Source organism: Peromyscus eremicus, chromosome 12 (genome assembly GCF_949786415.1).
Source record: "Peromyscus eremicus chromosome 12, PerEre_H2_v1, whole genome shotgun sequence".
Classification (NCBI taxonomy): domain Eukaryota; kingdom Metazoa; phylum Chordata; class Mammalia; order Rodentia; family Cricetidae; genus Peromyscus; species Peromyscus eremicus.
In genome coordinates, this window is record NC_081428.1 from 62,445,311 (window position 1) to 62,459,437 (window position 14,127).

The 14,127-nt window shown below is 36.9% G+C and overlaps 1 protein-coding gene across 8 annotated transcripts in view; it reads right to left on the reverse strand.

Annotated features, from left to right (window-relative positions):
• Dlg1 (discs large MAGUK scaffold protein 1) overlaps positions 1-14,127 on the reverse strand; it is a 209,005-nt gene that overhangs the window by 25,816 nt on the left and 169,062 nt on the right. For 4 of the 8 annotated variants that reach the window (XM_059277476.1, XM_059277472.1, XM_059277479.1 and 1 more), the window contains 4 exons: positions 13,331-13,445; positions 11,253-11,429; positions 6,153-6,222; positions 2,018-2,117 (listed from right to left, as the gene is read on the reverse strand). In XM_059277476.1, coding sequence (XP_059133459.1) covers positions 2,018-2,117; positions 6,153-6,222; positions 11,253-11,429; positions 13,331-13,445 — 462 coding nt within the window. Of the gene's footprint in view, positions 1-1,414; positions 1,449-2,017; positions 2,118-6,152; positions 6,223-11,252; positions 11,430-13,330; positions 13,446-14,127 lie in introns of all 8 variants that reach the window. The other 4 variants (XM_059277478.1, XM_059277475.1, XM_059277477.1 and 1 more) reach the window with 2 other exon arrangements.

The window sequence follows — 14,127 nt, forward strand, 5'->3', positions numbered from 1 at the left end:
CTGGGGAGACATTTTCCAGTTACTGAAGGCTTTCGCTGACAATTTCCCTAAAATGTAAAGAAGCTGCCACTAGTGATAGGACATCTGTGGTGCCACCAAATTATATTTTTAATTAAAACTTTTTCATATAATATATTTTGATCATGTTTTCCCCCCTACCTTAACTCCTCTCAGATCCTCTCCATCTCCCTACTCACCCAACTAAGAAAACATAAGCAAACATAAAAAAGAGCACAGCATGTCTAGAGCAAAGTGTGCCTAGAATTAAGCATGCCTAGCAGAAGTACTTTATATATAAAGTACACTCTCTTCCGCCTAATGCAAACCTAAGTCATTAAGATCGAAGTAAAAGTAAATCATTAAAATGTAAAAATCCATCATTAAAACTGTAACATTTAATATTAATGATGTAGTTCTTGGAAGGCTAACTAGTTAGGTATCAATAAAACTCTACAAGTTTGCAAAATGCCTAATAATTCTAATGAAATGAACAATTTAACAAAAAAAAATTAGCTTGAATGATTATTTCTATGAGTCATGATCACCTAAATTTTACCTTAGTAATATTAGGTGACTTTTCATATTTCAGTGATTTGAAAATAGCCAATTTAAAACAGTAACTCACTCTGTAGACCAGTGATGTAATTGCACTCAATGTCAGTGATGGGATCACACTCAATGTCAGTGATGTGATTACACTCAATGTTAGTGATGGGATTACAGGCATATATCACATGCTTGGCTCTTATTCAAATATTTATTAGATTCCTTCTACTTATCAGATCTGCTAATCTTTATATAACTAATTAGTAGATAGAAGGTTAAGAGCAGCAGCAATAACAACAACAATAGCAAATCAAAGTAAATAACCTGATAAGAGAGGAGCACTAATTATAGTATACTCTACATCGCTTCTTATGGTCTTAAGAAAAGAGGCTACTTAATTTTCCCCTAGACTCCTGCTTGAACTTGATGTCTACCTTATCCTTTCACATCAAAGCAAGGGATTTCTAACATATAACTGTAGTGATTTAAACTTGTTTTAAAAAGGGAGACACAAAACTCCAAAGGTATACATGTCAATGTTCTATTAATATGGGCAGGTGGTATCATTTAAAAAAACCTTAAAAAAGTCTATAATTAAAACTTTTCTAGCAAAAGTAACTACTAGAAAAATTATGAAACTTAAAATGTAACTGAGTTTTTCAAGTGGTATCTTAAAAAGGGAACACAAGAAACAACAAAAATTGTATTATAGAAATAAAAATCCCAAGCATGTTACAAACATGGAAAGTCTAAAAGCCATCTAAAGCACATACCTCCTCATGCCAGAAAGGCACTATTGTGAATCTCAAAATGTACCCGAATAAGGTAGGAGGTTAAAAAATAACTTGGGAGTGTTTTGATCACTTACTCAGGCCTTTTGATCCCATGTCGTCAGGGATCTCCTGTAGAGAGTAGTCCCCAGAGAGCAAGCAATAAAAAGACAATCAAAGAGAACGGTTGTCAGTGATGCATAGAACTGGTGCTACAGTAAGAGACAGTTCCAAGACCATTACAGGTACACACATCTTAAGAAGACTGCTTGTGTATTTTTCAAAATTTTCGAATGAGCTACCAACTAAATGTTACTGACAAAAGGAATGAAAATTGGAGCTTGACTCCCGATGATCTAGTATCAGAAACTGGTAGTACTATACCTACATTTTTTCCCCTCAGAAATACTCTTTGAATGTGTGTCAAGTGCTTTTTATATGAACCCTTACTTCAAAGAATTATATTTATTTTTATATGTAAGTTATAAACAGATAACTTAAAATACTGTTCAACAATTCCTGGGTGCCAGAAAAGTTAAGACTGGCATACAGATTGATTTATGTGTATTAAATTTCTCCTGGTTAAGACAATCGGTCACCTGTTGCAGCTCTTGAAACCGTCTCCATGGTAACAACCAACTGCAGGGCAGTAGGTCCCTCTACACTCTATTTTCAGTTGACCAATGGATCCACATACTTACGGTCAGCATCACTGGTTTCCTGCTCACTCTGGTCCTTGTTCTTGTAGAAGGGAAATTTTCGGGAAAAGAGGTTCTTTTTACGCTTGTCATTGAATGACTGCTGAAGAAGAGAAGGAGGGCAAAACAAAGGGGGTGTCTACTTCTGTGTGCACAAAGGCCCAGCCTAGCAGCTATGGAAGCTGACTCCTGTGACCACAGTGTGCAGTCTGCATCAATTTTACACTGATCACATAAAAAATGAATTTCTGATTTTGTATAAGGTCCTATAATTCTAATATTTCATAAGTGGTAAATATTAGAATTTTAGAGCACACTCAGTTTTATCTTAAATAATAAATGCTACTTGACAAAAGAGTTAATCAGATTACTATTGTAGTATAAACCAAGCTAATATTTATTTATATGAATATGTATTTTTCTAGGAAAATTCCCAGGTAGAGTAAGAGATATGTGATACCAAGTTATTTTTAATATTATATTGCTGCTCAATTATCTGTCAGTATTAAGTAGCAATCTTGATTTTACTTTGTCCTAATTATGCTTTTTCTTTTGTGCCTTTACTTGTGGTTACAATGAATTAACACAATAGCCACTATAAACAAAGCGAACCTAAAAAATTAAGAGGATGTTCCTAACCAAAAAAAAAAAAAAAAAAAAAACCCTTCTTTTAGAAGAGAAAAAGGTAAGTGAGTGTGAACTCTGTGACATACAAATGGGAAGAACATTTGTGCAGTTACTAATTGAGACTGTGAAGCATGAAGGGGGTTTGTTAAAGAGGAAGCGCTCCCTGTGCAAGTCTTCTGTTACGGGCTTTCTAAGTAGAAATGACCCTACCTACCAGTGACATTACATGAATTATCTGGTGTGAGGATGATATGAAGAGTTTTTTTGGGTGTGGTGGTGAGGGTAGGCAGTGCTAGGGATTGAATCCAGGGCCTTCTTATACATGCTAGGCAAATGTTTTATCACTAAGCTACACCACTAGCCCAAAGAGAGAAATCTTGTTTTGATTTTCCAAGTTCATCTGTGTCATAAAATGCTACATGCACCAGCCCTGTACCATCAGCAACCTACTTCCCAGGGCTTCAGTTACCCGTGGTCAACTTGGTTTGAAAATATTAAGTGGACTATTTCAGAAATGAACAATCCTCAAGTTTTAAAATGCATGTTGATATGAGTATCATGATGAAATCTTACGCTATCCTGCTCCAACCTACCCTGGATGTGAATTGTCAGTCATTCTGTCCAGTGCATCTACTGTATACTCGACTGACTCATGAGTGATTTAGTAGCCATCTTTGCTATCAGATTGACTTCTTGAAATCAATGTGTTTATATTCAAGTAAACATCATTTTACTTAATGTATCAAGACACAAGAGTAGCAATAATGGCAATTCTATTCTATTGCTATAATTATTCTGTTATTATTAATCTCATATTGTGCCTAATTTATAAATTATACTCATCATAGACATGTATCTACAAGAGAAACCCAGTATATATGGGTTTTGGTTCCATCTATGGCTTCAGGAATCCACTGGAGTCTGGAAATGCATCTTTACACGCGGGGCCATTACTGCACACTCTTCTGCAGCATATTGACAGCAATCTGTACTGCATGTCCTTGTTTATGAACAGGTAGTGCGAGCAATTAAGGAAGGAATCTTTAGCTCTACTTCTATAACTCAAGTTTTACTTTGAAAAGAATCATTATAAATTAATTAGATAAGTACATTTATAAACCAAGCAAATTATCTTCAAAGTGGAGGGTTCTGAGGAACTAGAAAGAAGAGAACTCTTAGCAGAAGCTGAACCGCTGTTGCTGAGAAGTAGGGGTTTGGGAGATCTGGGTTGGCAGCTATTTCATAAACCGTCAAGGAGCATTATGTGATTAAAAATGGCCATCGTTTTTGTATAATAATCACTGACGAATTTATGGTTTTTGAAAAAAATGATGATAAAAAAGGTTATTTACCCTGTTTACTGCATATATAATGGTCAGAGTCAGTTTCCTAGCACACAACCAAAAGAAACATGAAGTTCAAAAATGTTTTGATTTTTGTTATCTTTGCAGTTAGCCAAAATGAGATATCAGAAGGACATCATAATACAGGACAGGAAGAAATGTGTGTTAGTTAAGAAATGTGTTAATTATATTAATTTAATATCATCCAGGTGAATTTATTAAAAGTGCAAATAAAAGAAGCATAAGCAAACAAGTAAAAAAAAGTTTATGGAAAATACAAAACTGAAGAGACATGTTACCTTCAGTTTTTCTGTATTTTCAATGAAAATTATGTGTAATTTCTTAATATCACTAATGTCATGTTGTAAGAGTGTAATAAACATAATAAATGATACAATGCCACAAACTCCTGATACATATATTAAACATAGATACATAATTTCCATATGTAGCATTTCAAAAATAGCTAAATGAGTGTTAAAAATGTTAATGAGGAACTGAAATGTTAAAGGTTTGCAATAAAAAAGTTTGCAGCTCACTATGTAAGGAAGGAAAAGGAGGAATAGGAAACACTACAGGAAGAAATGCAGTTCTGCATCAATGGCAAGCGTATTTTTACCCCACTCAGTACCATGCATACTTCTGATGCTGTGTTAGAACACAGTGACTGTGTACAAAGTTGGTTACAGTCAACAAACAAGACTAAGATTCAAATGTCGTTAATTAAGTTAACTTTTTACAGAATGAAAGGAAAGTTAAAACATGCAACCTCTTTTTCAATTCATTGATGGTTTACTGTACTGACTTATTTAAATACACACATAAAACAAGTACAGAAAACACTGAGTTATTTAATATCCTGAGTATTTACTTGGGATTTTTCTTCTAATAAAATTTTCTAACTTATATATTACTTCAGGTTATAAGATGTAATTGTGCTTTTGTATGGAACTACAAGTTAATTTTACAGAAATTTTCACTTTCAAAAATTAAATTATGTAATTTATTCAGATTTAATTTCTTTAAAATATTGACGTTTTAAGCATTGGGTGCTTCGTGAGATGTGATGTGTAGTGATGAAGGTGTACAGAGAGTAAATGTATTTGCTGACTTAGCTTTTACATTTATTTCAAGTATAATGAAAAGTGTATAAAATTTTGCTTCAGATTAAAGAAACTGAAGACACAAATATTATGAAAAGCATTTCAGTACAGCATGTGTAAAAGTTCTTTCTTCGGCTTACTTAGGAACATTTCACTGCAGGGGGTTATGGGTAATTAGGAATTGCATACATAGCATAACTGAAACCTGTACTATCTTTCTCATCTATCAGCATCTTATATTTTCACATTCAGCAGACTTAAAGTAAAAATATGCAAGAAACTTGATATATTTTCACCATCTATACAACTTCTTTTGATTTTCTTTATTCCCTCCAAATATAGCTTTGTGTTAATCCTAGAATCCTAGAATCAAAAACCATGGATTCTAGTAAGAAATTAATTATGGGATGAAGGGGATACAGAACCAAGAACATGACTTCACCTGTAACTTGTGAACTTACACTGTGAGTTAGTTCAATGAAACACCCACCCATCTACCCTTTAAAGACAAGGTTTTACTATGTATCAATGGATGGCCTGAAATTCACTATGTAGAGCAGGCTGCCTCAATCTCACAGAAATCACCTGCCTCTGCCTCCTGACTGTTGGGATTAAGGTGTACGCCAATATGCTCAGCAGTTAATAATATTTAATGGGAGTTAATAGTATAGAAGAATCACTAAACTAGCTGTCCTATAATACCTGAAACACAAGTATGTCTGTTGCTTATCTGCTTCTCCCTACACCTTGGTATTAGAAGTGAGCATCATCAACTCAACTAAAAAAGTATCATCAAACAACTGAGTGACAGCTGAGTCCATATCATTTATAAAAATTATACTGATCAAAAGTTACCAGGAGTCCATCAAATGGCGTAACTGGAAAAGGTGTGCAGAATAGCTATTTTATAATTAATGACTGCGACTATTCTAACCTGTGCCAAGAGCTGCTCACAGTTAATTCGTACAGTAAGTCTTCTCATTGTAACAACAGAGCTGAAATAAAAATTATGGAAAGGCCTACTGTCTTAAGAATTTCCAGAAGTAAGAGATTTCATAGACTCACCCCTTTGTCTCCTCTTGCTTTAGAATTGAACTTGACTGTCTTTAACCGGGCTCGTTCTTTCTTCTCCACTCTGTCAAAGCACACAAGGATACTGACTTTGTTGCTGGAGACGGAATCCTAAGCCTTACACGTCTCAGACATATTTTCTAGCTTGATTCCTAGGTTTTTTCCCCGTTTCTAAGTTGGACTTTCACTATGTTATTCAAGCTTGATGTGAATTCAGAACCTTGTCTTACCTTTTGAGTAGCTGGGGTTTATAGTCTACATTACTACTCCTGGTTAGAGTAGTTTTCTCTTAAAAAAATGTGTATGTGTACATGTTTGTGAGTGTACATGCATGCACACATGTATGCATGGAACTCAAAGGTCACCATTGGAGGTCTTCTTTACATGCTCTCTACCATTAAAAATATCTAGTTGTATGTATGTATGCATAGATATATGTATGTATGTATGCCTGTATATGAGAATGAGCAAATGTGTGGGTATTCAGGAAAGACAGAAGAGTTGGATCCTCGAACTTAGGTCATAAGCATACAATATGATTTGGATGTTGGGAACCAAACTTGGGTTCTCTGCAAGAGGCAATACATGCTTTTAACTCAGTGGGCCATCTTTTCAGCCCCCTACCTACTTTTTTGAGGCAGGGTTTCTCACTGAACCTACAGTTCACCAATTAGGGTAGACTGGCTTGCCGGCACACTCCAGGATTGTCCTGTCTTTGTCTCCTCCAGCGTTGGAATTCCTGGTGTGCACCATCCTGCACCTGACATTTTGTGTGGGTGTCAGGATTAACTCAGGTCCTTACACTTGTGTGACATTTTACAGACGAAGCCATCTCACCAGTCCCTAGATGTTATTTAAGTCCAATACAATTAAGAGCCTTGCTTGACATCACCTATAATCTGAAATTCATTAGACTTGCTGATAAATGACACATTGTTTCACTATGAAGTCAGAAACCTCTTATGAAGTACCAAACTACAGTATAACGTGTACACTCCCATGCACCCAGTTCATAACTACACTGAACACACTGCCAGACTTCAGTCATTTTCCCAGGTCTCCTCCTTTCCCCTTTAAATACTAGCTTAGCAGAGCACATACATTATGAAAATAAAGCTCGAGAGAAAGCAAATGTAGCAAAATTAAAAAATTTGGACACACACTGTATTATTCTTGAAAAATTCTGTACTGTTCTGAAGCTCTGAAATGTAAAATACATATAGAAAAAATTTAAGCTTAATTCCAATAATATATATGTAATAGATACAACTGTATCTTCTAATATACAAGAAGTCAGAGCTGAAAAGTATTTTGGAAGGAGAACAGGCAACCTTCATTACGTCTTTGAGGGTGAAAGGTATACTCTGGGAACAGGTTAAGAGGTGCCAGAAGGGCTTTAAAAATATTGAATTTGAACCTTGTTAAAGTAGCATCTACACTGTGCATGGAGGCTCATTGTGAGCTTGAGGTCAGACTGTGTTCCATAGTGAGTTCCAGCCAGGATGGGCTAGCGTCCTGACAAAAGGGTCACCTATTCAAACATGCAAGGAAATGAAACCAAATCTCATTTAGATAGTGACATCAATATCAATCACACAAATTTGGTTTCATGTATATTAAACTTTAGTTTTCAGCTTTTAATTATGATAGCATACTTCAGGAAAACCTAACAGAACAGCCTATGAAAACTATCTAGTTAATGTCTGATTGTGAGTACAAGAGGACCTTAGTACTCACAGATGAAAGCCTCATCATGTTCTTTAGTACTCCAGAGGAATACTTGGAGTATTTAGTGTACCACTAAACTAGAATTTATTGACTAAACATTTACCATTCAAAAATGGACTTTTCTAACTACTGTTTGGTTTAGTAAATATATTTATTTATATTTTATTATATTAGTATTTATAAATGCTATTCCTTAAATAAAAAGAACTTGAGAACTGTAACTCTTCATGGTATTAGATTTCTGGATAGAAGATAGTTCTATTTAAGAAAATAAAATTTAAAAACATTCAAGAAAAAATGAAGGTGCCTGTGTCTCCTGAAGCCTGTGGTTGTGAACTGTGCCCAAAGCTGTCAAGGGCACTGTGGAGGAACACCATGCCTTTCTTTGATATGCAGAAATGGCTGGGGCATTATAAGACCTAGATTGCTGCCCAACAATCCAAAGTGCTGAACAACCTTTCAAGATCCCCTCTTGGTGCCATGCTTTAGAAAAAAGAACAGAATTGGTGCTATCTGGGCTCAAATATAGTGCAATGTAAATACAGAAGATTTTAGGGGCTGGAGAGATGGCTCAATAGTTAAGAGCACTGGCTGCTCTTCCAGAGGACCCAGGTTCTATTCTCAGCACCCACAGGGCAGCTCACAACTGTCTGTAACTCCTGTTCCAGGGGATCCGACACCCTCACAGAGACATACATGCAGGCAAACACCAATGCACATAAAATAAAAATAAATTATTAAAAAATATATAAGATTTTGATGAATATTTCTTTGGAACAATATAATCAAATGTATGGGTGACATCAGCAGGAGAGGCTAATTAAAGTGAGGGAAGTAACCCCACCTCACCACTTGGGCAAGGGGAAACCCAGGCCCTGAGCAGAGCACCTGGAGGCTGCTTCTTATGATCTGTTTTCCACTGGGAAGAATGTTTAGTGAAAGCTTCTTCAAAGTGTGTAAAAACAAAGAACTACTTCATCTTAAAAAAGCAAAAACAAGCCGGGCGGTGGTGGCGCACGTCTTTAATCCCAGCACTCAGGAGGCAGAGCCAGGCGGATCTCTGTGAGTTCGAGGCCAGCCTGGGCTACCAAGTGAGTTCCAGGAAAGGCGCAAAGCTACACAGAGAAACCCTGTCTCGAAAAACCAAAAAAAAAACAAAACCAAAAAACAAAACAAAACAAAAAAACCAAAACCAAAACCAATAAGGCCAATTTGTTGCACCTTCTTCCTACTATATTTCGTGGTAGAAAAAAGACTCTCTTAACTCTACTTATGAACTAGGGAGAGTGGACACCTCAGGTGAACCTGTGTCCCTTCCCTCTTTCCACCCAAGTCAGTACGCTTCTCAGCGGGTGAGGGCACATGTGAAGCACTGGTAGGATATGAGACTCCAGAGCATAGGACAGTTTTTAGGAGCTGCAACTTTGATATTTAAGATGTGAGGTTTCTATCGAATCAAGAAGGCAGAGAAGCATTTCTAACTGAAACACACTATATTCTAATCTAGGAAAGAGGAATGCCAAAGGCTGCACTCCTAAAATAAGATTTCCATCAAACATACGATTATACAACAGATGGATCTTGCTAAGCATATAGATCTAGCTAACAACAGTTATATTCCCCCCTCCCCTCCCAATCAGTAATTATCTTGGCAATACTTTAATATTGCTCTTGGGCTTAAGGTGTAGTTCAGTGGAAGAATGCTTGTGTAGCATGCACAAAGCCTGGGGGTGGGAGTGGGGCTGCAAATAAAATAAAGTAGTACTGTTTGTGCTATATATGAGAAGCAGACATGATACGGTGTATTTTTCAATTAAAAGAAGTATAAATCCAACTTGTCAATAAACTTCATCCTAAATGAATTAATTAACTATAATAAGCATTAATACCAGATTTGCTGGCTATCTTGAAGTAAGTCTAGATAACTGAAATAAAAGGGAATGAAGCATCTGACAAGTTCTTTCTTCTTTTGTGGTACTGGGGATTGAACTCAGGCCTCATGCATGCTAGGTAATCAAACCTGGATCCCCTGGAAGAGCAATCAGTACTCTTAACTGCTGAACCATCTCTTCAGTCCCCTCAAAGATAATCTGGTGACAGAATATTTTGTAGTTATATCACTTTGTTTGTTTGTTAGAGACAGAGTCTCACTATGTAACCTTGACTGTCCTTGACTGAGATCTGCCTGCCTCTGCCTCTGAGTGTTGGGATTAAAAGTGTGTGCTACCTCAGCAGGACCCCCACTGGTTACATTTAAATGTGATAGATTTAAAGAGAGTTATGAATCACACCATGAAAAACAAAGCATACATAAAATCACTATTTAAGGAAAGATATTTATTAATTAGCTTTCTCAACTTACTAGTTCAATAATCTTAGGGTTCCAAAATTTTAAACTGTGTATATTTAAAGTACAGTAATGCACATCTGCATCCTGGCACTTGGGAGGCTCAGACAGGATAACTGAGAATTCAAGGTCAGCCCATGATACACAGCAAGACCATGGCTCAAAAAACAAGGTTGGGAGATGGCCCAGTGTGTAAAATGTTTAGTGCACAGCTGAGAATCTCAGAATCAACACAAAACAGGAAATGGCAGTGCCCCTCCTACGTTGATGGCATGTGGAAACAGGAGGATTTCTGAAAGCTGAGATGAGCAGCCAGCCTGGTGTCTGCAGTGGTGACAAGAGATCCTGCTGCAGACAAAGTGGAAGATGAGGCCTGACTGCCACACGTGTGCCATGGCACATGTAAGCCCTCCCACACACAGAAAGCCTAGAATTTGATTTGTTATATACATTTTTGATATTCATAGGTAAAAACAATTGCTATAAATAATGGTATTACATACCTATCAAATCACACAGTTATTTATTTTTTATTTTTTTCAAGACAGAGTTTCTCTGGTAATGGCCATGGCCGTCCTGGAACTTGTTCTGTAGCCCAGGCTGGCCTTGAACTCACAAAGGTCCATCTGCCTCTGCCTCCCAAGTGCTGGTATTAAAGGTGTGCACCACCATGGCCCAGTTCACATAGTTATTTTTAAAACATTCTTTGGGTGGTGAAAATATTTAACAGTCTTCTTACCTACAGGCTCATCAGACCACACAGTAGCATTCTGGAGTTTATTTTACAACTGAAATGACCTATCTCTTGACCAACATCCTCCCTCCCTCTTCCACCCACTCTCGTAACCACTAGTGTACTTTTCAGACCATTTCGAAGGTCACGTAAAGTGACACAGGGTCTGACTTTCTGTATCAGACTGATTTCACTAGCACAATGTGCTCCAGGTACAGCCGTACAGCAGAGTGAAGAAATGCCAGCACAGACAGTGACCTCTGAAGGTCTAAGAAAAACCATTTACCTGCGTTTACTAGGAATCACTCCAACTTCATCCCTTTCACCGTCTGCCGTGACCTGCCTGGCTTGCCACCACTCATCATCCGAAGCATTGATAACGTGGAGAATATCTCCAAATTTGAAGTTCAATCCTTGACTGGGAAGGCCGCTATCTTTAGTCTTGTCGTAATCAAAAAGGGCTCTAGATTCAGAATCAAAAAGTTCATCAAGATTTGTTATAGTGGTATTAATCAATTTAAAAAATATATGGGATTCCAGAAGTATATATAATTTGTACAGACAAATTATTAGTAGAGTATTTGTATAGACAAAATGTCTAGACTTATTTCACATTATATGTAAGACAGTAAGAGCAAACAGGAATCACAGAAATCATTCTGTAATGGAAACGGTCTTAAGTATACTATTTATTGCTTTCAGTGTTTTAGGACAGACTAGATGCCTATTTATTTGATACAGGGAATTGCTGTATAGCCCAAGTGGGCCCAAAACTCAATATTGTTCTTACCTCAGCCTCCTAAGTGCTGGGAAGTCTAGCTTCTTTATCTCCCTGTGACTTCTAGGAAACTAAAACTGACACACGTGACTCATGAGCACTGTTTCTATTGGTCAGTGGGGACACAGATGCTTTAGCTTAGGGTGGTTTCAGTGAAGGGCCCAACACTTCTGGGGCTTGGCTGTACTTTGTTTTACTTTGACAGCTTATTTCGTTTCACTTTGCTCTTTCTTACTTTATTAAATGGGACTAATAATGATACATTGTAGAATTGTTCAGGATTACATCACATTTTGTAAAGTGTGTAAGAGAAATTTAACAAATCTCTGGGTACAGTGGCCTACACCTGTAGTCTCAGCTAGCCATGAAGTTGAGGCAGGAGGACTGCTTGAGTCAAGGAGTTCAGGGTGAGCCTTGACAATATATTGACACTCATCTCACAATAAAGAATAAAAATAAAAAATCCAGCACCCAAAATTTCTTTCACTATAATCCAATAACCAACTTTATCGGATTTTTAACTGAAAAGAACTATAGCTCTTCTAAACAAACACAGTGTAAACATTAGTTATTGTCCACTTTGATTGGGTATTTAGAAAAACAAACTTGCTTCCACAGGCTAACACAGATATAGACGTATATAAGACTACACCAACATAGTTTCGATTCTGCCCGCTAGCTACTTCCTCCCCTTGTTTGTCAAGGTAGAATTAAAATACTTTATTAATTTAATCTGACATGCACAGTGTTAAGTCTTTCAAAATTTGTTAAAAAGAAAATAGTATTTGCTACCATTTAACTAATTAACCCACACTATTTAAACCAATTGATTCTTAAGTCCAATAACCCCTCTTAAAGAAGAGGGAGGCTGGCCTGCAGCGTGCTTGTCTGACTCTCGGCACCAGGGACGAAAGCGGGCCTGACCCCGGCACTTCCAGCCCACAGCCAAGAGAGCCACGGACGACTGTGGCAAGCGGACTGAAACGCAAAACATCAATTCTCTTGTCCCAAGTTGAAAACTGAAAATTAAGGTAAAATTTTTCCATGCCAACCAACACTTTTCTTTTTTTTTTTTTTTGTTGTTGTTTTGGTATTTTTGGTTTAGAGTTAATCGTTCTTTAAAAAGTGGACAGTTTTGGACATAGTGGGATGCAGTGCCTACTGTGTTCTCCACCCTTTCCTTTTACAATCTATGTGCTAATGATCTAACTAGTTTTATGTAGTCTTTTATAGCATTACTTTTTATTGTTATTTTATGTTTAAGAGAACATGCGCAGGTAAATGAGACCCAACCAAGCTTATGTAGTCATTACTAAAACATCAACCTAAATTTTTCTTTTTTTAGTACACATTTATTTTGCTTTTCTTTACACCATTATTAATTCAAAGGGTCACATAATTTAAATTATTAAAATTACAATATCCTAACTCTTGAAAGATACAATTCAGAAAATCACTCATGAAAATGTTTTTATTGATTTGCACTGAATTTTTCTATAGTAAATTCAAGTCAGTCACAGTAAAAACCTAAAAGAATCTGTATACATAAATGATTAAGTGATGTCACAATTATAAGACAGACTCACCTGACATAGAGGGACCGCTTCTGGCTAGTTCGAAGAGAACCCGACCCTGAACTAATGCTACTGCTCATCAGCTGCTCCCGTAAGTCATGTATTTTAGCTTCAAAACGGCTGTACTCTGATGGGAAAGAAGAAATAAACTAAATATTCCTAAAAACAAGTTTCTTAAAGGTGAAATGTAAACTATATAAGGTGTCTTAAAACTGACCTAATAGCGGGTGGTGGGGGCGCACACCTTTAATCTCAGCTTTTGGGAGGCAGAGCCAGGTGAATCTCAGTGAGTTCGAGGCCATCCTGGTCTAAAGAGTGAGATCCAGGACAGCCAGGGCTGTTACACAAAGAAGCCTGTCTTAAAAAAACAAACAACCCCCCCCCCCCAAAAAAAAACCCTGACCTAATGACCTAAAAACTCATCAGTTAGATCATTAACTTCTAGCCATTAAGTATGGCTGCAAATTTAAAATAGCAATAAGCTTCTAACTGTACCAGAAATTAGAAGTGACTAGTGGAGGATGTCTTTGTTCAAGTTACATTTGATCTACTGAAAGAAAACTCCATGAGCTGGGCGGTGGTGGCGTATACTTTTAATCCCAGCACTCGGGAGGTAAAGCCAGGTGGATCCCTGTGAATTTGAGGCCAGCCTGGTCTACAGAGCGAGATCCAGGACAGGCACCAAAACAACACAGAGAAACCTTGTCTCAAAAAACCAAAATGAAAGAAAGAAAAAAGAAAACTCCATGAATCAAATAACACTAGCAGTTTTCATTATCTTTTAATTTAGCTGTAAAATTTAAAAAGGA